This window comes from Giraffa tippelskirchi, chromosome 9 (genome assembly GCF_054371585.1).
Source record: "Giraffa tippelskirchi isolate mGirTip1 chromosome 9, T2T-mGirTip1v1.2.pri, whole genome shotgun sequence".
In the NCBI taxonomy this organism is placed as follows: Eukaryota; Metazoa; Chordata; class Mammalia; order Artiodactyla; family Giraffidae; genus Giraffa; species Giraffa tippelskirchi.
This window is the reverse complement of record NC_137283.1, coordinates 74,669,196-74,694,316: the sequence shown is the minus strand read 5'-3', so window position 1 is coordinate 74,694,316 and position 25,121 is coordinate 74,669,196. Positions and strand designations below refer to the sequence as shown.

At 39.7% G+C, this 25,121-nt stretch overlaps 1 protein-coding gene across 1 annotated transcript in view; it reads right to left on the bottom strand.

The window, feature by feature from the left end:
- Positions 1–25,121, bottom strand: part of LMBRD1 (LMBR1 domain containing 1) — a 142,290-nt gene that overhangs the window by 44,128 nt on the left and 73,041 nt on the right. Inside the window, exons 7-9 of the mRNA XM_081530063.1 lie at positions 19,600–19,673; positions 9,934–10,059; positions 721–873 (exon numbers count right to left, since the gene is read on the bottom strand). Of these exons, the coding sequence (XP_081386189.1) occupies positions 721–873; positions 9,934–10,059; positions 19,600–19,673 (353 nt within the window). The remainder of the gene's footprint in view (positions 1–720; positions 874–9,933; positions 10,060–19,599; positions 19,674–25,121) is intronic.

Here is a 25,121-nt window from a genome sequence, read left to right as displayed (position 1 = left end):
TAAATTAAGGGTGAGCACAGTTTCTTTATACCTTTGGTGGTATGAAAACAACCGCCTTGTGAAAACAGACTAGGGTAAGTCTTTAAAAAAGAAACTGATTCTAACCGAAAGTTTTAGTGATATGCAGTAGATCTAACTGATTATGTTTCTGAAGAACTCTTTCAGAAAAGGAGCTTTTTAGGGTAGGCAGTCAGGTCATTTCCCCATTTCCTTTTGAATTATGAGAGGAAGACCACAGTCTGAAGAATTTAAGGCTAGCAAATGATGGTTTCAAAAAAAGGGAAATTAATGGTTTTTCATCTTAATACCTTGTACATATTTTCAGAAACATGCCACCACACAATGAAGCAAATTCTGTTGAAATTTTCAATTTGAATACTGAAATCTATCTGATTGAAAAAGTTCTAATATGGGTCCCAGATCTCCTTTAGAAAAGTACAAAGTTGTAAAACTAGAAGCATACTACATTACTTACCTATATTTTAAGTTTCTTCTAGCCTCTAGCACTTACATTACACAAGAGTAAATAAAGCTCAGAGAGGTTATGCACCTTACCCAAACTGCCAGGCATTGGAGCTGCAATTTAAAACCAGATGATTTTAACTCTGAAATCCGTGCTCTAGGCGCCAGGCTGCAACGCTTCCACAAGAACTCAATCTCTCTGAGAGGTACTACATCAGCTTGGGAGAGTGACAGCGTAACTCTGTAAACTCCATTTACCTTCAGGGGACGCAGAGCACCACAGAATTTTGTCCACCAGCTATTTTCAATGAATTCTAAGTGCCTCTCTCTTTTCCGAAGTGTTCGTAACCTTTCTTCAAATTGTTTTAAGGCGTGTCTATCCCTTGCCGGCAAAGGTCGACCATCTTTGCTCTGCAAATAACAGATCAAAATAAAACAGTTTTTTTACCATTAAGGTCTTAATAAAGTACCCATCAGATTTACCAGATTCAGACAACAAAAACTTTTTTAGGTTGGACTTGACTCCTGAGTCAAATTTACAAACCGAAAGACAAAAGCAAAACCCGACAACTTCTATGTGAGAATACACATCTCTGAACCAAGGTCAGTGTCAAAATGTGATGAGAATGCGTGCACATTTAATGCTGAACTATTCTTGATCCCTTTTTCCAAATATTCAATATGGTAAAGTTATGTGGAGACAGATAATATTTTTTTAAACACCCCTTTTATGAGGCACTTTATGTTCTTTGCTTGATTCCTCTCCTTCACCTCCAAATTCCTCATCCTATCCCTTCACACACCTAGCCCTATGTTCCTCCTCCCCTTGGTCAAGAGATTGTGATCCAGTGTTTACCTGGGCTGATGCTTCTTGGTCCCTGACTCAAACACCAGCAGGGGGATGTAGGATTAGGATGTGCTGAGCGTAAGATTTTATAACAATTGCTAAGCACTGGCACTTTCTTACTCTCCAAGTACCTCTGCAAATGAGTCAGGTTTTCTTTGGCTGACCTCTCCAAAAGATAATTCCCCTGTACTTTCATATGATATTACTGTAACTGTGAGCAGCACTTTCTGTGGCATCTGAGGGACACCTTCCCTCGTGAACACCCCCTGCCCCAAAGTGCCTTCAACCAGGTGCAGTAATAAACCACAATAATCAGACAACTGCTAAATACTAAGAAGGTGAAATGTACATTTGCTTTTATTGGAAGGACCAAGAAAATGTTTACATAGGACATTTTTATTCCTTTTAATTTTGGGGCGGCCCCATGCGGCGTGTGGGGTCTTAGTTTCCTGACCAGGGACGGAACCCCTGTCCTCAGCAGTGAAAGCGCAGAGTCCTAACCACTGGACTGCCAGGAAATGCTCAGCACCGTTTTAAAGGGTAAAGAGATTAGATAATTAGAATGTTAAACTCCTTTCAAGGTTCAAACAGGATGCTGGGAGAGACAGCACACAGCGCTTTGTGACACAGCCTGGAGCACCCTCGTGTGAAGTAACAGATGCGTGCAGAGAGTGCCCGGACACCCCTTCATCAAGAGACGCGCGTGGTCACAATGACCTCCACACAGAGGCCCTGCCAAGCTCTGCTGGAACCAGCCATCCATCCCTTACTATGCTGTTTCCCAAGCCTCAACACACCTAACAATCAATAGGCATTTCCTTAAGCACAGGGTTCTAGACCCCACCCCGAGGGAATATGACTCAGTTAGGTCTTGGGTGGGGCCTATAATTTGCTTTTCTACCAAATTCCCAGGAGGTGCTGATGCTACTGGTCCAGAGACCATGCTCTGCATGGAAAGTGGAAAGTGTTGGTCACTCAGTCATGTCTGACTCTTTGCAACCCATGGACTGCAGCCCATCAGGCTCCTGTGTCCATGGAACTCTCCAGGCAAGAATACTGGAGTGGGTTATCATTCTCTTCTCCAGGGGAGCTTCCTGACCCAGGGATCACATCCTGTCTCCTGCATTGGAGGCAGATTCTTTACCGGCTAAGCCAACAGGGATTACATGGGACTATATTTAACTATCTTCACTGCTTTAAGTACACTGCTGCTGCTGCTGCTGCTAAGTCGCTTCAGTCGTGCCCGACTCTGTGCGACCCCATAGACGGCAGCCCACCAGGCTCCCCTGTCCCTGGGATTCTCCAGGCAAGAACACTGGAGTGGGTTGCCATTTCCTTCTCCAGTGCATGAAACTGAAAAGTGAAAGTGAAGTCGCTCAGTCGTGTCCGACTCTTAGCGACCCCATGGACTGCAGCCTACCAGGCTCCTGCATCCATGGGATTTTCCAGGCAAGAGTACTGGAGTGGGTTGCCATTGCCTTCTCCTGCTTACTGTCAAAGTGCATCCTCAAAGGAACCTTACAGAAGGGTATTTTCTGAGGACTAGAGGAAGGAAACACTTCCCTCCACAAGATGATCCAGGCCACCGCACTTCAATCATGTGGTATTTCACAATTTTTCTCACAACTGCCATTCTAATATCAAAAGGACACCAACAAGGTAGATTTACTTCACTGCTGGCTTTCGCCATTTCAGGGAAAAAATATTTTTTTAGTAAACTGATTTAAGGATCCACTGAAAAACAAGCTCAATGTATCTGCCTATTTGAGTGAGGGAGGGAGCCCGCTCTGTTGTGCTAACAACATAAACCAATGTCAGAAGAATTCTGCTCAAACACACATCAGGAAAGGCACCCAGCAGTCAACCAATTATTTCCTTTGGAGAAAAAATGTAGTTACATTGTATATAGGCAAAAAGGTTTCCCTTCACATGGTCCCCCAGTGACCATTCCCTCTTTGAGGTTACCACTGTCACAGAAACCAACAGAGATCAACAACATCCAACACAAAATCCTATGTATATACACGTGTCCCTCTATGCAAACATGCAGATGGTTTACGTAATAGCTAACATTTCCTGTGCCTAAAACTGATCTGTTCTTTTATATTTATTTTCCTTAAATCTTCAGAATAAAACTCTGAGGCTGGTAATGGCAATTTATTCATTTATTCAGTCAGTTCAGTCGCTCAGTCATATCTGACCGACTCTTCACGATCCCATGGACTGCAGCATGCTAGGCTTCCCTGTCCATCACCAACTCCCGGAGCTTACTCAAACTGATGCCCATCCAGTTGGTGATGCCATCCGACCATCTCATCCTCTGTCATCCCCCTCTCCTCCTGCCTTTAATCTTTCCCAGCATCAAGGTCTTTTCCAATTAGTCATTTCTTCTCATTAGGTGCCAAAGTACTGGAGTTTCAGCCTTAACATCAGTCCTTTCAATGAATATTCAGGACTGATTTCCTTTAGGATGGACTGGTTGGATCTCCATGCAGTCCAAGGGACTTTCAAGAGTCTTCTCCAACACCACAGTTCAAAAGCATCAATTCTTCGGCACCCAGCTTTCTTTATAGTCCAACCCTCACATCCATACATGACTACTGGAAAAATCATAACTGTGACTAGCCAGACCTTAGCAAAGTAATGTCTCTGCTTTTTAATATGCTGTCTGCTGCTGCTAAGTTGCTTCAGTCGTGTCCAACTCTGTGCAACCCCAGAGACAGCAGCCCACCAGGCTCTGCCATTCCTGGGATTCTCCAGGCAACAACAGTGGAGTGGGTTGCCATTTCCTTCTCCAATGCATGAAAGTGGAAAGTTAAAGTGAAGTCGCTCAGTTGTGTCCGACTTCTCGCAACCCCATGGACTGCAGCCTACCAGGCTCCTCCATCCATGGGATTTTCCAGGCAAGAGTACTGGAGTGGGGTGCCATTGCCTTCTCCAATATGCTGTCTAGGTTGGTCATAGCTTTAGATGAGGAAAATAAGGCCTACAGATATTAAATGCATGGTCAGAAGAGCCAGAATTTAGACTGAAGAAGTTAAATTTCATATGTTCTCTAAGCTATATAAAGCTGCCTGATTCCTTTTCATCATTACACAGCACATCACACCATGATATTTAGATTCAACAAACACCTTATTTTTGAACATTTACATTATTTTCTTTTATGAAGGGGCAGCGACATGAATATACTTCTTCACTTGGGTATAAATGCAGACATTCAATCCAATAAGATAGGTTCCAGGGTACAAACTGTTGTTCCTTTGTGCTCCACTATCTCCCAGAGTTTTCTCAAATTCACGTCCATTGAATCAGTGATGCTATCTTATTCTCTGCTGCCCACTTCTCCTGTTGCCTTCAATCTTTCCCAGCATCAGATTTTTTTCCCAGTGAGTCAGTTCTTTGCATCAGGGGACCAAAGTATTGGAGCTTCAGGTTCAGCATCAGTCCTTTCAATGAATATTTAAGACTGATCTCCTTTAGGATTGACTGGGTTCATCTTGCAGTCCACGGGACTTTCAAGAGTCTTCTCCAACACCACAGCGCAAAAGCATCAATTCTTCGGCACTCAGCCTTCTTATGGTTCAACTCTCACATGCATACACAACTACTGGTAAATAATAGCTTTGACTATATGGACCTCTGTTGGGAAAGTGATGTCTCTGCTTCTTAAATATGCTGTCTAGGTTTGTCATAGCTTTCCTTCCAAGGAGCAAGTCTCTTAATTTCATGGCTGCAGTCACCATCTACAGTGACTTTGGAGCCTGAGAAAAGAAAATCCATCACTGCTTCCACGTTTTCCCCTTCTATTTCCCATGAAGTGATGGGACCAGGTGCCAGGATCTTAGTTTTTTGAGTTTTGAGCCAAATTTTTCACTCTCCTCTTTCACTTCATCAACAGGCTCTTTAGTTCCTCTTCACTTTCTGAGATTTGAGTGGTATTATCTACATATCTGAGGTTGTTCATATTTCTTCCAGCAATCTTGATTCCGGCTTGTGACTCATCCAGCCCGGTATCTTGCATCATGTACTCTGCATGTAAGTTAAATAAGCAGGGTGACAATGTACAGCCTTGATGGATCCCTTTTCCAATGTTTAACCAGTCAGGTGTTCCATGTCCAGTTCTGGTTTTTGGTTTTTTTGAGCCACACACTGGCTTCTCAGAGAGCAGTTTGTAAGGTGGTCTGGTGTTCCCATCTCTTTAAGAATTTTCCACAGTTTGTTGTAATCCACACAAAGGCTTTAGCATAGTCAATGAAGCAGAAGTATTTGTTTTTCTGGAATTCCCTTGCTTTCTCTGTGATTCAATCAATGTTGGCAATCAGATCTCTGGTTCCTCTGCCTTTTCTAAAACCAGTTTGTATATCTGGAAGTTACGGGTTCATGTATTGTAGAAACCTAGCTTAAAGGATTTTGAGCATTACTTTGCTAGCATGTGAAATGAGAGCAATTGTGTGACGGTTTGAACATTCTTTGGCATTGCCTTTCTTTGGGACTGGAATGAAAACTGACCTTTTCCAGTTCTGTGGCCACTGTTGAGTTTTCCAAATTTGCTGGCATATTGAGTGCAGCACTTTAACAGCATCATCTTTTAGGATTTGAAATAGCTCAGCTGGGATTCCATCACCTCCACTAGCTTTATTCATAGTAATGCTCCCTAAGACCCACCTGATTTCAAACTCCAGGATGTCTGATGTTAGGTGAGTCACAACACCATTGTGGTTATCTGGGTCATTAAGACCATTTTAGTACAGTGCTTCTGTGTATTCTTGCCACCTCTTCTTAATCTCTTCTGCTTCTATTAGGCCCTTACTGTTTCTGTCCTTTATAGTGCCCATCCTTGCATGAGATGTTCCCTGATATCTTCAATTTTCTTGAAGGCATCTCTAGTCTTTCCCATTCTATCGTTTTCCTCTGTCATTTTTCATTGTTCATTTAAGAAGACCTCCTTATCTCTCCTTGCTATTCTCTGGAACTCTGCATTCAGCTGGGTTTCCCTTTCCCCTTTTGCTTCTCTTCTTTTCTCAGCTATTTGTAAGGCTTCCTCAGACAACCACTTTGTCTTCTTGAATTTCTTTTTCTTTGGGATAGTTTTGGTCCCTTCCTCCTGTGCAATGTTATGAATCTTTGTCCATAGTTATTCAGGTACTCTGTCTACCAGATCTAATCCCTTGAATCTGATCATTTCCTCCACTGTTTAATCATAAGGGATTTGACTGAGGTCATATTTGAATGGCCTAGTGGTCTTCCCTAATTTCTTTAATTTAAGCCTGAATTTTGCATAAGGAGCTCATAATCTGAACCACAGTCAGGTCCATGTCTTGTTTCTGCTGACTGTATAGAGCTTCTAGCCATCTTTGGCTTCAAAGAACATAATCAGTCTGATTTCAGTATTGACCTTCTGGTGAGGTTCATGTGTAGAGGCATCTCTTCAGTTGTTGGAAAACCACGTTTGCAATGACCAGCATGTTCTCTTGACAAAACTCTGTTGGCCTTTGCCCTGCTTCATTTTGTACTCCAAGGCCAAACTTGCTTGTTATTCCAGGTATCTCTTGACTTTCTACTTTCACATTCCAATTCCCAAAGATAAAATGATATCTTCTTTAGGTGTTAGTTCTGGAAGGTGTTGTAGGTCTTCATAGAAATCAGTCAACTTCAGCTTCTTTAGCTTCAAGGAGGTGGGGCATAGACTTGGATTACTGTGATATCGAATGGTTTGTCTTGGAAAAGAACTGAGATCATTCTGTCGCTTCTGAGATTGTACCCAAGTACTGCATTTTGGACTGTTTTGTTGACTATGATGGCTTTTCCATTTCTTCTAAGGGATTCCTGCCCACAGTAGTAGATATAATGGTCATATGAGTTAAATTCACCCATTCCAGTCCACTTTAGTTCGCTCATCCCTAAGATGTCCATGTTCAATCTTGCCATCTTCTGCTTCACCACATCCAATTTACCTTGATTCATGGACCTAACATTCCAGGTTTCTATGCAATATTGTTCTTTACAACATCAGACTTTACTTTCAACAACAGACACATCCACAACTGAGCATCATTTCCACTTTGGCCCAGCCACTTCATTCTCTCTGGGGCTATTCATAGTTGCTCTCCACTCTTCCCCAATAGCATACTGGACACCTGCCAATCTCAGGGGGGGCTCATCTTCCAGTGTCGAATGTTTTCACCTTTTCATACTGTCCATGGGATTCTCCAGGCAAGAATACAGGAGTAGTTTGCCATTTCTTCCTCCAGTGGACCACACTGTCAGAACTCAACACCGCGACATGTCTATCTTGGGTGGCCCTACACACGCAAGTCCCGTCACCACAACAATGCTGTGATCCACGAATGGGTGCAAACTGTTATATTGCTGCTGCTGCTGCTGCTGCTAAGTCACTTCAGTCGTGTCCGACTCTGTGCGACCCCACAGGCGGCAGCCCACCAGGCTCTGCCGTCCCTAGGATTCTCCAGGCAAGAACATTGGAGTGGGTTGCCATTTCCTTCTCCAGTGCGTGAAAGGGAAAAGTGAAAGTGAAGTCACTCAGTCGTGTCCAACTCTTAGCGACCCCATGGACTACAGCCTACCAGGCTTCTCCGTGCATGGGATTTTCCAGGCAAGAGTACTGGAGTGGGGTGCCAATGCCTTCTCCAAACTGTTATATTAAACTTTAGTTATTAAAAGGTACATGTTATGTGTTTGGGCACATGTGACAACATTCAATTTTCTTTAGAAATCTGTGTATTTTATATTCCCACAAACAGTATGTCTATCCCCATATTCTCACATAACAAAGGTAAAATTTTTAAGACTTTCAAAGGATTAAAAAAAAATACTGAGTTGCTTTAATTTCCAGCCATTCTGGTTTTAGCACTGAAAGTCCCATGTTCTGGAAAACTCCTCACAGCCCATACAAAGTGGGATCTTAGTGAACTTCATTACTAGTGAGCTGAAAGATCATTTCATACTTTCACTGAGGTTAATTTCTCCTTCAATATACTGTCTATTTAGGTCTTTTGTTCATTATTTCTATGTATTGCTTGTCCCTTCTTCTTCTTGACTTACAGATACTCAGTATATATCACCTATATTGCAGATTATTTCCTCTCAAAATACTGTTAGTTCTTTAAATTCCTTTTGGTGCCACTTTTTTGGGTATATAAATTTAAAAACATAAAAATTTAAAACTCAACAATTTCTTAATTTGCACTTGAGTTCTGAGTCTTGTTTAGAAAACTCCTCTACACAACAAATTACAATTTTACTTTTATTTTCTCCTAATGTTTTCTAAATGTATTTGATTTAAATTCTGAATCTGTTTTATTACGTGGTAGGAAGTTTATGAAAATTTCATTTTTTAGCTTTTATATATGATACTGAATTTCCACCTAAACGTATGAAAAACTCTCATTTCTACATTATTGAATCTTCCCGATTAGGAACTGATGAAGTTCTTCATTTATTTCCGTCTTCTATTACATTATTTTAATAAATTTTATAATTTTCACTAGGAAGATTCTGACATTTCTTTTTATTTATAGTTCACAGTTACTGTGAATGAGGTCGTTTTCCATTACATCTTCCACCTGGTGACTGATTTTGCACATATGAATGGGCACCTTGCTGAACCTTTATTAGTTCTATTAGCTTGTCAGTTGATTCGTTTAGATTTTTTTGGTAGATAAGATCTTCAAATAACACAAGTTACTTCCCTTTTCTCCCCTCTCCCTCCCACATTTCTTATCTGACCAAGACCTCCAGGAACAGGACAGACACTACTGTCCTATATGTGCCTTTAACAAAAATGTTCCTTTCCTCATTAGGCACGAAGCTCACAGAGGCTTCCTTTGCTAAACAGTTTCTTCTCTTCCAATTTGGTAAGAGTCTTCTCTAAACATAGTAACTACAAATTGACTCTAAATAAAGACTCATTGGCATCTATTAAGATGTTTATATTTCTCATTTATTCTCAATATATTAAACTACTTTATTTTCTAATATACCATCTTTGCATTCCTGGGAAAAACCTAATCTGACAATTATGAAATATTTCCTTACTACAGCATCATTTTTGAATTGCTAATATTTTTACTTATATTGAATTATTTGCCTCTACTTTCATAAGAGAGACCAGTCATATAAACAGTTTTCTTTTTTTGTGTCATATTACCATCTGGTTTCTATATCAGGATTATCATAGTTTAATAGAATAATTTAGAGAACTTTCCATTTTTTCCTATGTTCTATAAATAAGATTACATCTTACGTGAAGGTGATAGAGGAAGAAAAACTAGTACATAAAGCCTGAACATAAGTGATACAGTGCACTCCGATATTGCACATGAAATCAGCAACCTGGGAACTAGCAAAGTAATGGCCATACGTAAGTAGAACTTCTGTGTTTTAGTTGTTAGACAACTAAAAATTTTTGAGATAAAAATTCTCAAACTGTCAGTGTCCCACATTTTACAGAAGACAGTTTTTTAAAAATATGGTACTTTAAGGATATGTTGCACAAAAATTCAAACAGTATCAAAATATAGGCTCACTGTAAGTCACAACAGAAAGCAGCTCAAAGACAAAGTACTTTTATGACCCTCAACAGCAGTAAAATACCAACTCACCTTTGATTTAATTGTTTGGATGTGCTGCTCCACTTCTTCGATGTCTTCAGTGTTTTCCAGACGCTCATAAGCAGCGTTTCGCGTGCCTTTAATCAGATTTAACGGTAACGCCGACATGCCATAGGCCTGAAAGAGACAAAAGTACGACTAAGTTAGTAATACTATTTTAAATATATTAATACACAATTTTCAGGTAAAATAAATGTCCTCTGAAAATAAATGTCCTCTGAAGTAATAGTAAAAGTCTTTACTTTACAAAGAGTAAACTGTTGTGAGGGGCACAGACACTGCAGGACAGAGTAATGGCAGTGAGCCGTGACCATGTGGACTCATGATTCTCCTGCTTATTACACAGGTAGCTGCACCGAGTTATGTCTGTAATACCAACTACTCCTAGTGTAGACAGTATCTATTTCTCAAAGGACAAGTTACAAAATTAATGTAAATATAATACTCTATCAAAGTAATAAATCATGATTGCAGGCTAATCGGGGGTTAAGATAGTCTAAAATCAGTAAAAACAATTTACAAAATTATTTTCTGTGGAAAAAAACAATTTTATCCAAGTAAATGTAGTAAACTCTTAGTAAAATATATTTTAATATACATGTTATTTGATTAGCATACAAATGATCTCTATGTAGTTTATTTGTAAGTTCTAAATATTTATAACTTTTTGCTAAGTATTTTAATTCCTATAAGAAATTTTAAAATTTTAATCAGCATTAAGAATAAACATTATTTTATACTACCCAATTCTATACTAGCCAGTCCCAAATGTGAAGTTTTATTGTAACTACTAGAAACACTTAATAGCAATTGCCACATGACCATTATTCAAAATCATTATTGACCTTAAATCCTCAGAAGTAAAACTGACAACCATCATCTCCTCCTTGCAGCAACAGGCTCTAAAGTCAATACAAAATTATGTATTTAAATCTTTTACATTTTCTACTTGAGATACTGACAAACTACTTTAGCCAGCAGGATCATGTTAGGCAGGGTTATGAGACTGAGTTCAAATAATGAATGTGGGCAGAAGTGATCAATGCTACTACTTCTTAGGCTTAACCCCAAACTCTAAAATGTCCTGAGTGACCCTGCAGATTTTCTCTCATGCTCTGCTACCTGGTTTTCAACTCCCAGGATGATCTCAAATATGTTTAGCGTCATTTTGAATCATTTTGATATTCTCACTGTGTCTCCTTTAGACATTAAATCACAATTCATATATGAAACCATAAATTCTGACATATCAGCGTTCTTTTTAATTAAGGGAGAATGCAAGCAAAGAATACGATTAAAAGGAATTTAGAAATCACCAGTTCTATCAAGTAAGAGCAACTCTATAGCCTGTTGTATTTAGATAATTAACTAGCTGAAATTATTACCCAATACACAAATCCTTGTATTTTCTAAAGAAGAAATATTTAAAACCTTCCATTTTAAATATTGTTAAAACATAAGTTAATGTTCTCACGATTTCCACTTAAAACCTTCCATTTTAAATATTGTTAAAACATAAGTTAATGTTCTCACGATTTCCACATCACCAAAAACAAGTAAAACAAAAAGGAGAGGTTGGGGAAAGGTTCTGTTTGTATCTGAAAAAAAATATATAATTTAGACAGAATAGAATAATTTTCTTCTAATTAAATTCTTGTCAAGTTTATACCCCTAATGACCTTGGTAAAATATAAAAAAGAAATACACAACAAGGTTTAAATTATTTTTAACAACAAATTTTATATTCTCAAAACATTGAAAGTGTACAGAAAAATGTCTATGGAAGACAAGGTGCCCAGAGATTGCTGTTGTTGTTGTACAGTCGCCCAGTCATGTCCAATTCTCTGTGACCCCATGGACTGCAGCACTCCAGGCCTCCCTGTCCTTCACCATCTCCCAGAGCTTGCTCAAACTCATGTCCATTGAGTCGATGATGCCATCCAACCATCTCACCCTCTGTCATCCCCTTCTGCCTTCAATCTTTCCCAGCATCAGGGTCTTTTACAATGAGTCAGTTCTTTGCATCAGGTGGCCAAAGTACTGGAGCTTCAGCTTCAGCATTGGTCCTTCCAGTGAATATTCAGGACTGATTTCCTTTAGGATTGACTGGTTGGATCTCCTTGAGTGCAGGCCACAGAGATTGTTACCATTCCCTTATTCCCTATTCCTGTTTTTTGAGTAGCTCCACATCTTTTAAACACTATTGAAAAAAGTAAATACTTTAAGACTTTGATGAGTATTACATGATGATCATTCACTCATTCTCTAGTCTCACATGCCATTTTATCACAAGTCCATATTGCTATTTATAACCAACTGCCAAGGCAAAAAATATTTTGCTGAACCCAGTTTATGCCCAGGTATATTTCTCTGTCTTGCCAATCAGTTTCAAACAAGGCTTATTTTATCCCAATGCTAGCTGTTCTGTTTGATGGATCCGGATCTCTAAATATACTAACCTCAGAACTCATTACTATTTCCTAAGGAATCTGTATCGTACTCAGTATTAAAAACGTGGCCCCTACTTAGAGTTTACTGTCAAATACAAAGTAATCTAAATTTTCCTAACCAGTTTGCTGGTCTCCCTCACTACAAATCCATCTTAAGACCACACTATTTCTGAAGCGATCTCTAACACTCAAGTTAGATTATGGCATTCCTCTAGCTAACATCCACTGAGACTCCCCAGGACCGATAAGGGTCTTTGCGCCAGCAGGAGTCCCTGGGATTCTGGGTTGGCGCCATCAGAACCAACAGAGTGGGTAAGAGGGCAGGAAAACGAGGGGTTGGGGTCACTCCGGCCAGAGCGAGGCTACTCTGTTCACCTATTTTTATATATATCAGAATTTCACGAATGACTGCTTGAAAAAGCAGTTTTGCAATTTTTTTTTTTTCCCAGTGAGAGGATTACCAGTCTTCTGACTAGACACTATTCTCTAATCCTGGCCTACAAAAGCTCTTCCAGACCCAGCCCTGCCACCCTGGTCTCATGCCTCTAAATGCTCATAGCTCTTAATCACTGCAGCTTCAGCCTTCAGCTCTGCCCCGGGGCCACACCCAGAACCTGCAGTGCCTTATCCAAAATGCCTCCCTGCTCATCTTACTTCACTAGCCAAGTCCAATGCCCTTCAGGTCTCAGCTTAATCACACCACATCTGAGAAACCTTCCTTGATTTGTAAATGTGCTTGGCTTGTAATTCAATTATAGTGCAGAACACTGGACATGAACATTGTTGTTGTTCTGCACATCTGTTTTATCACTAGGTCTGCCAAACTCGTAACTTATCAGAATCACGCAGCAAGTTCCTGACAAGACAGACTTCTCAGCCAAACGAGTGACAACTGCAGTAGACCGTTTGATATGTAAGGACTAGGTCTGTTTTTCTTTTTCCTACCTTTATTCCAAGAGCGAACATAAAATAACTTCTCTAAGAAAACAATACTTAACCAAAAAAATGTTTTAAAGAGTTCTTTACTCACATGAACTCTCTTTCTTACATGGAATTTATACATTTTTTAGAAGAGTTAAATTGAATTCCTTAGCTTACATAAATAGAGTAATACAAAAATTTTGGGGAAAAAAATGTATGTCTTTCACAAAACCCTGTGGTAACATAAGGCCAGAATACAACATCTTTTGGGGGAATTACTGTCTTAAGAGAACAAGTAAAAGAAAGCAATTACTCTTTTGGTTACCTAGCTTGTTTCTGGATTACATGCTTAAGTTTCAATGACCATGAGGAAATTTAACTATAACATTTAGATTATGATAGACGACATAACACACTATACAAAGTATTTATTCATTACAACTTTAAGATCCTTAAACAACAATCTTTTGATTTTAACCTCAGATTTCTTTGAAAAACTTGTACGAAGACTACCATTTTTCAGAAGCACAAAACTTTCATTGCTTACTACTGCCCTCTAGTGAAATACCAAAAAATCAACAAGGCTAAAGAGATTATATCACTTAAAATGCTTCCAGGTCAGCCATACTTGCCTTTAATATCATGTTTCAATTTCCAAAAATTAACCGCCATCTGCATTTTAAAACTCAAATGTTTTGAAAGCACATATACAAGCTAAAACATTTCTAATATGCTCTTGCCCATGAAAACAGCACGTTTTCCCTGCCATTTCTCTCTACGTTTTGTAGACAACGCCAAGCATTGCCTATAAACTGAAAAAATGTCCTGCATATATTTATAAAACCTATTATTCAAGGACATGGATGCTGAAACTAGTGAAACAACTCAACATTTATTCAGTGAAGACTTCCAGTCTAAATGTTCACTGATTCTAAAATACATGTATGTATGTGTGTGTATATGTGTGTGTGTGTGTGTGTGTGTGTGTGTGTGTGTGTGTGTGTGTAGTTGGTAGTTTAGTTGTAAAGCTGTGTCCAACTCCTGCGACCCCATGGACTGTAGTCCGCCAGGCTCCTCTGTCCATGGGATTTCCCAGGCAAGCATACTGGAGGGGGGTGCCATTTCCTTCTCCCGGGGATCTTCCCAACCCAGGGATCAAACCAAGGGCTGCTGCACTGCTGGTGGTCTCTTGCATTACAGGCAGATTCTTTCCCCACTGAGCCACCAGGGAAGCTCTGTGTGTGTGTGTATTTTCTTTTCTCACATTTAACACCAGCAAAATTTGAATGCGTCTTATGAACACAGACAAGGCAGAAGTCATGGCACAGTGGTCATTATCCAGACATTCACAAATTTGGTCATAGCTGGTTATATCACAATTACTTCTCTAGTAGAGTTACACGCATTTGTGGTACAAATACTGAGTTAAACTGTCACTTACAACGTCTTATAAGATAGTACTCAGATTTGACATTAAAGCAAAAAGTTAAAAAAAAAAAAGTTAATGTGTAAGGAAACAGAACAAAAGAGCAAGCACTGAAGCAAAAATTTACTGGAACAATTATGATTCCACATTTTCTCGCGATGCAATAGTCAAAGGCTTTATAAGCTTAAGAAAGGAAGGTACCCAAAGCAGAAGACATTTTTGTATTTTGCTACTCAGGTTACAACAGAAGAAACAATAATGAAACAAAACCAAAAGCAGCTTAAATTTACACAGTGGGTGTGTCAGCAGCTTCAAAGAAATTCCAAGAGACAAGTTGAACACACAAGAAAAGCTGCCTCATCAATTCTCTTGACAGCACAAAAGACACTCTATAGTGAAACATGGACATGAACAGTCAATCCAAAAAAGTGATTCAGAAGACAGGTTCCAAATGCGAAGTTTTAGGAATACCTCTACAACTTATTTCACATATATTTGCCTTATTTGGCATGAAGAAGATTGATATGATTTTTTAAGTATGTAAAGCTAAAACACTTCTGTCACTGATATAAAGCAAACATTATAAATGATAGGACAGCATGGCAGGGGCCTCTCCCTTACAGTGGAACCAGCTGAGCCATCAGGGAAGCACATGAAAGAGAGGCGCGCCTTACAGTCAGGTCAGAGACTCGGGGACACACGCTGTCACACGGAAGGCTGAAAAGCTTTCACATTTAAAGCAGAGTTCTGTCCTCAAAGGTTATTGAGAACCACTGCTTTCGTTCTATTTTCAAATCCTTAATTTATCACTCTAATTTTCTCCAGTATTCTTCCCTGGAAAATCCCACGGACAGAAAAGCCTGGAGGACCACAGTCCATGGAGTCACAAAAAGAGTCAGACATGATTTAGTGACTAAATAACACCACAATTTTCTTTAATTCATTAGTTTCATTTATAGTAAATTTATACAGGTGGTGTAGTGGTAAAGAACCCACCTGCCAACGCAGGAGACACAAGAGACACAAGTTCGATCCCAGAGTCAGGAAGATCCCCTGGAGGAGGAAATGGCAACGCACTCCTGTATTCTTGCCTGGAGAATCCCATGGACAGAGGAGCCTGGTGGGCTACAGTCCACAGGGTCGCAAAGAGTCGGACAGACTGAGCGCTAAGCACAGCACATTTAGCATAAATATATACATATGTATATACATAATGCATAAACTGCTGGAAGACATGTTCATTTTTTTTTTTTTTTACTGGTAAGTGTACATAATTAAAAGGGCTTCCTAGGTGGCACAACGGTAAAGAGTCTGCCTGCCAATGCAGGAGATGTAAGAGACACAGGTTCCATCCCTGGGTCAGGAAGATCCCCTGGGGGTGGAGGGGCATGGTAACTCACTCCAGTATTCTTTCCTGAAGCATCCCATGGACACAGGTGCTTGTGGTGGGCTACATACTATAGGGTCACAAAGAGTCTGACACAACTTAAACGACTTAGCATGCAAGTACATAAGAAAAAGTACAGTAGTCTCTGCATTTATAGGCGTTTCAGTGGTCCGTATGATACATTTTATATGAAAACAGCATTATTCTACATTTCCCCACTTGGTGGCACTAAAAAATTTATGTGTCTGCATAAAATATTGTGCCTAGAGGTTCTGTTTTTTTGTTTTTTTTTTTTTAAATTTAAAAAGTAGCAGATTCTCTTTCAATTTAAGCTGAAAACACTATGTAACATAACATGTCGTTTGACATTCTTCTAAAATTGAGTGCCCAATTATTTGGCTATTCCTTTAGATGTGGTACAGTGGATATTATCTTAGTAAAATTTAAATAATCAACTAGTTTCTGAACTAAACGACAATGTGTACCTAAGAAATTCACACTCAACTGACACATATATTACAAAAGCTTCTGCAGTTTCTATACTAATAGCTACCGATTCTAGAACAGATATGATTTTACCTTTAATAATTAATTTCTTGTATTCAGGGTCAAGGGCTTCCCTAGTGGCTCAGCAGTCAAGAATTCCCCTGCAATGCAGGAGACTCGGATCAATCCTTGGGTCAAGAAGATCCACTGGAGAAGGAAATGGCAACCCACTTTCAGTGTTCTCGCCTGGAAAATCCCATGGACAGAAGAGCCTGGCACACTATAGTCCACGGGGTCACAAGGAGTCAGACACGACTGAAGTGACTCAGCACGCAGGCACAAGGATATCTTAACCAAGCCAGTATGATCATTATACTTGGTTTGATGGCATACTTGGTACCTTTCAGTTTCCATTTCAATATGAAATAATGAGTTTGAAATATTTACCTTAACAATAATATTGTTCCTATAGGGAAGCTCTCTTTCAAAGAGTTTTAATCATTTCCCACACTTTCCCCACTCCCATTCATCAGCCCCACCAAACAACACTGCTAAAATGTTAGTCAGAACCTATTAACTTTTCCATTAAGAAACTTCCAGTGGCTTCTCATCTCAATGGAATAAAATCCAAACTCCTAGGCACGGCCCCCAGGGCGTGCAGAGCTGCCCTCCGGCCGCTTCTCTGGGCACTCACCGCCCTCCCCGCCCCGCCCAGCCGCGACTGCTTGGCTGGCCGCACCCCCTGCTCCCGTCTGAGCAGAGGGCAGGGCCCTCCCGAGAAGCCTGCACCGCCCTCCCCACACAGCTCTGTGCATCCACCTCAATCCAATCTGCTTGGAGGTCAGAGAAGCTACTTCCAGCGCTCACTACCGTCTGCGCTCTGTATCTTCACAGCATCCGCCTCTTGACTGTCGGAAGACAATTCGTGGGTCTCTCACTTCTGCACATCTCGCAAGCCAGGTACTCATTGCCCTCTTTTTTCCTGCACAATCTTTTCAAGAATGTTTGTGCGGCAAACAGCCTGGGAGACGAAGACAGTATCTTCCTCTGGAGCAAGGGCAGGCACGTCTCCTGGCCATTGGAAAGACGCAGCTCCCCTGCACTCTGGGGTCCCAGCTCTGTGATAGTCTCGCTGGGTGCTCCTCATGTCGCCCTGTGAGGGTCAGGGCTCAGGAAACTGGGGCAGGACAATGTGGTCCCGTGGCTACCGCTACTGCTGGGGAACAAAGTTCCCCGACAAGCAGTCCTGCCTCTCTGACCAACACCCATGGAATCGTAGCAGTCAGGGAAAGTTGCAGATTCGTCTTGGTTCCTGATGAAGATCCCGCTTGTTGGTTTCCTCTTTTTCTGATCATTTCTCTTGACTAAAATTTCACTGACTGCTGTATCCTCATTTCCCTATAGTTTTCAAAGCATTTTACAAAAAGTATCATTTGACATGGACCTTCAAAAATCCTTAAGAGGTTATTTTTCATTCTCGTCTAACAGGGAAGACATTGACCCACGAAGGGTAAAACACAAACCCATGATCAGTGTAACAGATCAGTCACAGTTCAGCAAATAGAGTTCAGGTCTAACCCTATTATGTTATTAACTTGTGAATGTTTTCTAAAAGACAATTCTCCTGCTGTACATATATTGTGTCAGATGGGAGATTAACTACCTGCTGATATCTTCCTTGTGTAGTAAACATGAAAAAAGCAAAAATGGTAATGAATAAGAAAACAGTACTCAAATAAGCATGAAAGATACTAAAATGCACATATTTCAGACTTCTTTTATTACACATTATGACACTTGAATGATTATCTAACAAAACTAGATTCTGCTATCTAATAGCCCATTTCTTTTATGTTTCAAGGAAGACATTGGAACAATCCTCAAAATGTTTTCTTTATAACCAGTATTTTCCATATCTGCAACTTCATTAATCTGAAAAAGGTTCTATCTAGTTTAAAGCTTCCTGCACAACTTTCTTTTGGGAGGCAGGCAAGAAGCATTTTTACCAGCTTTTCCTCTGTAATTTGAGCAAAAAACTGAAAAAGCCGTTTGTACACAAGTTAGGCTACTATAATTCATGTCATACCACTCCTAGAGAGACTGAAGGGGAAAAAAAACACAAGTTTTTGAGAGTATAAGATTAGGTTCTTTATACTAGAGAAACATCAAGTTATGAAAAATACCTGACTTTAAAAGCCCTATATCCCCAAATGGGCTTTCCCAGTGGCTCAGCAGTGAAAGAAACCTGCCTGCAATGCAGGAGACGTGGGTTAGATCCCTAGGTCAGGAAGATCCCCCAGAGGAGGAAACGGCAACCCACTCCAGTATTCTTTCCAGGAAAAACCGATGGACGAAGGAGCCTGGCGGTCTACAATCCGTCCACAGAGCTGCAAAGAGTCAGACACAACTGAGCAACTGAGCACACACACGTGCGTGCATGCTAAGTCACTTCCGTTGAGTCCGACTCTGCGACCCCATGGACTGCAGCTGCCACACTCCTCTGCCTATGGGCTTCTCCAGGCAAGAATACTGCCGGGTGGGTTGTGCTGGAGTGGGTTGCCATGCCCTCCTCCAGGGGATCTTCCCTACCCAGGGATTGAACCTCCATCTCTTACGTCTCCTGCATTGGCAGGTCAGTTCTTTACTGCTAGCGCCATCCCCAAATAGGATAAATCTACTTGATTCATAACAGATACTGATCTATGGTTCAGAGTTCTAATATGCTTATAAATCACTATATCTCTTATTGCATAGTATATAACCACTTCAAGGTTCACAACTTATAAAATTTATTTCTGAATACTAAATTTCACAAATACAGATAAAATGACTAAGTAATTAAAAATGTACTCTCTTCTCAAGAAAAATGAAGAAAAGTACTAAATATTAAAGAGGAAAACAGAGCTAAACTGAATATATTAATACGGCAAAAACTGCTTCATAAAGTGATTCTTTAATTTTACCTCAATTATCACCATTACACTTACTGTGTAAATTATAGCTGCCAACATTCCAATCAAGGTCAGAGAACTAATGGAAAATGACAAGGCAGCTAAACCATCTGCAAAGGAAGAAAAACAATGTTAAAAACATATAGCTATTCAAATGTCTATATTCAACAAATCAATATAAATATAAAACTTGGGTTTCTCACACATTCCAAAGGAATAAACCCAATATACACTATCTCGTTCTTGAAGTGCTAACTTCAAACGGAAAAGTTCAAAAATAGCTCTTCGTAAATAGAATTCTTAAAGATCTTTCAGAGTAAGACTTTTTTTCCCCTCACACCTCTTAAAATTAAAGGAAATCATTGCCTAACTATTGAGCCTAAAAAGAAATTAGCAGAATATTAGATGCTCAAAAGTTGGCCAAAAAATTCCCTGGCCGTTCTCAATGGCAGACCTTGAGAAATAACCTGATAGAAATGTCACTGTCCTTGACCATTTCTTCCCCTTCTGCTCAATCTCAAACTCTTAGTTTCTTTGTTCTTAACTTTCAAGCAAGTTTGAAAAATATAGTTTATAACTAAAATAGTAAAGAGTTTATTTCCCTTGTTAACTTGAAAGGAGCTAGCATTCTCCCTTAGGAAAAGAAAAATGCAAACAAATGGAAAATTGTTTCAAAGATAATATGAAAACAGAAATACTATGCTACAAGTTATATTTAAGAAATCTCTTAAAGGAAGGGGTTTCCCCGGTGGCTCACACAGTGAAGAGTCTGCCCACAATGCAGGAGACCCCGGTTTGATCCCTGGGTCGGGAAGATCACCTGGAGAAGGAAATGGCAACCCACTCCAGTCTTCTTGCCTGGAAAATCCCATGGGTGGAGAAGCCTGGTGGGCTACAGTCTATGGAGTCACACAGAGTCAGCAATGACTGAGACACTAACACTTTTACTTTCACTTTAAAGGAAGACCAAAGAGTGGGTTGTGAGAGTGACACTTTCAAATAAACATGCCAGATAATGCAATAAAGTACTATGCAAATTTGAATATTCTTAAATATTAAGAATATTAATATGTATATATTCTTAAACATTCTAATATTATTAAATATTATTCTAATATTCAAATTATAATAATACTAATTGTTCTAGTTTTAATACAGGTTCTAATAGACTAGTATTGACCTAGTTTAAATGTAGGTCCTGTGGAATCAAATTATTAAATTAATTCATTGTATCAATATCAAATAATAATAAAATTAGAATGACCTACCATATTAAAACTAACATCTCAGTTTTAAAATATAATACTTAGGGAGAACATATTACTAACAAGTTCAGAAACTATGCAAGGAAAATTTTTAAGCCTCAATTTTTTAAATTGTAATACTACATTTTACCAAATCAAAGACACTGATGCCAGGGAAAGTATCAACAAAAAGTATTCATACAACTAGGAGAGGCCTGGCATTTGGCTAATAGCAATTTTAAGGTATTTTCACTTATAAAATGCATCATAAAATCAGAGATATGAAAACATATAAAAATATGCATCTTAGAATTTATAAAGAGGAGTGTTCTGCTAAGATATCTAGCCAGTCAAAAAAATTAATATTACTAACAGTGATAAACAAAATATACTCTAAAATATAGTGTTTAAGATTTCAGGTTTTTTAAATGTTAATTAAGACTAAAGAGATTACAGCAATTATATAGGTAGCATTACAACAAGTAATGCTACCTGTACAACAATAATGCTACCTATATAGTTACTGATTGAAGTTATGTGTGTGTGATGTGTTAGTCACTCACTTGTGTCCGACTCTTTGCGACCCCATTGACTGTAGCCTGCTGGGCTCCTCTGGCCATGGTATTGTCTAGGCAAGAATACTGGGGTGGGTAGACATTCCCTTCTCCAGGGGATCTTCCCAATCCAGGGATTGAACCGGGGTCTCCTGCACTGCAGCCAGATTCTTTACTGTCTGAGCCACCAGGGATTCAAGTTATACTAGCACTCAAAGACCAGCAAAACTTAAGAGAAAAATGTTCAAGGCAGAAGACTAGTTACTCAAGAGACCTGAAGGAGTTAACTGCAGGAGAAGAAGCAATTTATTTCTCAGCAACAGGCTGAGATGCATAAATCCTGACATGCAGTATCATTAGATGCCAAGCCTGCTACCATCTTCTTGCTGGTATCAGCAAGATGTTAATGGACCACAATTTACAAGATGAAATCTTAAATGGAAAGCAAGAAAATTAAGAAATTGTACACCAAAGACTTAAAGACTTAATTTAATCATCATTTAATACTGTATCTAGGTAAAGAGAAAGAAGTGCAGATCAAAGAATGTATAGTACCTATTAAAAAGAAATATAAAAGCAATAAGAATTTTCCACATGTTTATAAATTTTCTGTTTCTTTGAAAATAAAGTTACTACGTTCAAATGTACATGAAATTTTGAATAACAAAATACCCACTCTATTTTTTTTAATTAATTAATTTATTTTAGTTGGAGGCTAATCACTTTACAATACTGTAGTGGTTTTTGCCATACATTGACATGAATCAGCCATGGGTTTACATGTGTTCCCCTTCCTGGACCCTGCTCCCACCTCTCTCCCCATCCTATCCCTCTGGGTCATCCAATTGCACCAGTCCTGAGCACTTGTCTCACGCATCAAACCTGGACTGGCGATTCATTTCACATATGATAATATACATGTTCCAATGCTATTCTATCATATCGTCCCACCCTCACCTTCTCCCACAGAGTCCATAAGACTGTTCTATGAATCTGTGTCTCTTTTTCTGTCTCACATATAGAGTTATCGTTACCATCTTTCAAATTCCATATATATGCATTAGTATACTGTATTGGTGTTTTTCTTTCTGGCTTACTTCCCATTGTATAATGGGCTCCAGTTTCATCCAGCTCAACAGAACTGATTCAAATGTATTCTTTTTAATGGCTGAGTAATATCCCATTGTATATAGGTACCACAGCTTCCTTATCCATTCACCTGCTGATGGACATCTAGGTTGCTTCCGTGTCCTGGCTATTGTAAACAGTGCTGCAATGAACATTGGCGTACACACATCTCTTTCAATTCTGGTTTCCTCAGTGTGTATGCCCAGCAGTGGGATTGCTGGGTCATATGGCAGTTCTATTCCCAGTTTTTTGAGGAATCTCCACATTGTTCTCCATAGTGGCTGTACTAGTTTGCATTCCCACCAACAGTGTAAGAGGGTTCCCTTTTCTCTACACCCTCTCCAGCACTTATTGCTTGTAGACTTTTGGACAGCAGCCATTCTGATGGGCGTGAAATGGTACCTCATTGTGGTTTTGATTTGTATTTCTCTGATAATGAGTGATGTTGAGCATCTTTTCATGGGTTTGTTAGCCATCTGTAAGTCTTCTTTGGAGAAATGCCTGTTTAGTGCTTTGGCCCACTTTTTGATTGGGTCGTTTATTTTTCTGGAATTGAGCTGCAGGAGTTGCTTGTATATTTTTGAGATTAATTCTTTGTCCCTTTCTTCATTTGCTAATTTGCTCCCATTCTGAAGGCTGTCTTTTCACCTTGCTTATAGTTTCCTTTGTTGTGCAAAAGCTTTTAAGTTTAATTAGGTCCCATTTGTTTATTTTTGCTTTTATTTCCAATATTCTGGGAGGTGGGTCATAGAGGATCCTGCTGGGATTTATGTCGGAGAGTGTTTTGCCTATGTTTTCCTCTAGGAGTTTTATAGTTTCTGGTCTTACGTTTAGATCTTTAATCCATTTTGAGTTGATTTTTGTGTATGGTTTTAGAAAGCGTTCTAGTTTCATTCTTTTACAAGTGGTATACCAGTTTTCCCAGCACCACTTGTTAAAGAGATTGTCTTTTCTCCATTGTATATTCTTGCATCCTTTGTCAAAGATAAGGTGTCTATCAGTTCAGTTCAGTCGCTCAGCCATGTCCAACTCTTTGCAACCCCATGAGTCGCAGCACGCCAGGCCTCACTGTCCATCACCAACTCCCGCAGTTTACCCAAACCCATGTCCATAGAGTCGGTGATGCCATCCAACCATCTCATCCTCTGTCGTCCCCTTCTCCTCCTGCGGCCAATCCTTCCCAGAATTAGAGTCTTTTCCAGTGAGTCAACTCTTCGCATGAGGTGGACAAAGAATTGGAGTTTCAGCTTCAACATCAGTCCTTCCAATGAACACCCAAGACTGATCTTCTTTAGGATGAAGTGGTTGGATCTTCTTGCAGTCCAAGGGACTCTCAAGAGTCTTCTCCAACACCACAGTTCAAAAGCATGAATTCTTCAGCGCTCAGCTTTCTTCACCGTCCAACTCACATCCATACATGACCACTGGAAAAACCACAGCCTTGACTAGACTGACCTTTGTTGGCAAAGTAATGTCTCTGCTTTTAAATATGCTATCTAGGTTGGTCATAATCTTCCTTCCAAGGAGTAAGTGTCTTTTACGTTCATGGCTGCAACCACCATCAGCAGTGATTTTGGAGACCAAAAAAAAAGTCTGACACTGTTTCCACTGTTTCCCCATCTATTTCCCATGCAGTGATGAGACCAGATGCCATGATCTTAGTTTTCTGAACGTTGAGCTTTAATCCAACATTTTCACATTCCTCTATCACTTTCATCAAGAGGATCTTTAGTTCTTCTTCGCTTTCTGCCATAAGGGTGGTGTCATCTGCATATCTGAGGTTATTGATATTTCTCCCAGCAGTCTTGATTCCAGCCAGCCTAGGCAGTGTTTCTTCCAGCCCAGCGTTTCTCATGATGTTTTCTCCATATAAGTTAACCAAGCAGGGTGACAATGTACAGCCTTGATGTACTCCTTTTCCTATTTGGAACCAGTCTGTTGTTCTATGTCTAGTTCTAACTGTTGATTCCTGACCTGCATACAGGTTTCTCAAGAGACAGGTCAGAAGATCTGGTATTCCCATCTCTTTCAGAATTTTCCACAGTTTATTGTGATCCACACAGTCAAAGGCTTTGGCATTGTCAATAAAGACAAGGACCACAGCCTTGTTTATCTCAATGAAACTAAGCCATGCCATGTTGGGCCACCCAAGATGGATGCGTCATGGTGGAGAGGTCTGACAGAATGTGGTCCACTGGAGAAGGGCATGGCAAACCACTTCAGTATTTTTGCCTTGAGAACCCCATGAACAGTATGAAAAGGCAAAAAGATAGGACACTGAAAGATGAACTCCCCAGATCAGTAGGTGCCCAATATGCTACTGGAGATCAGTGGAGAAATAACTCCAGAAAGAATGATGGGATGGAGCCAAAGCAAAAAGAATACCCAGCTGTGGATGTGACTGGTGCTGGAAGCAAAGTCCGATGCTGTAAAGAGCAATGTTGCATAGGAACCTGGAATGTTAGGTCCATGAATCAAGGCAAATTGGAAGTGGTCAAACAGAAAATGGCAAGAGTAAACGTCGACATTCTAGGAATCAGCAAACTAAGATGGACTGGAATGGGTGAACTTAACTCAGATGACCATTATATCTACTACTGTGGGCAGGAATCCCTTAGAAGAAATGGAGTAG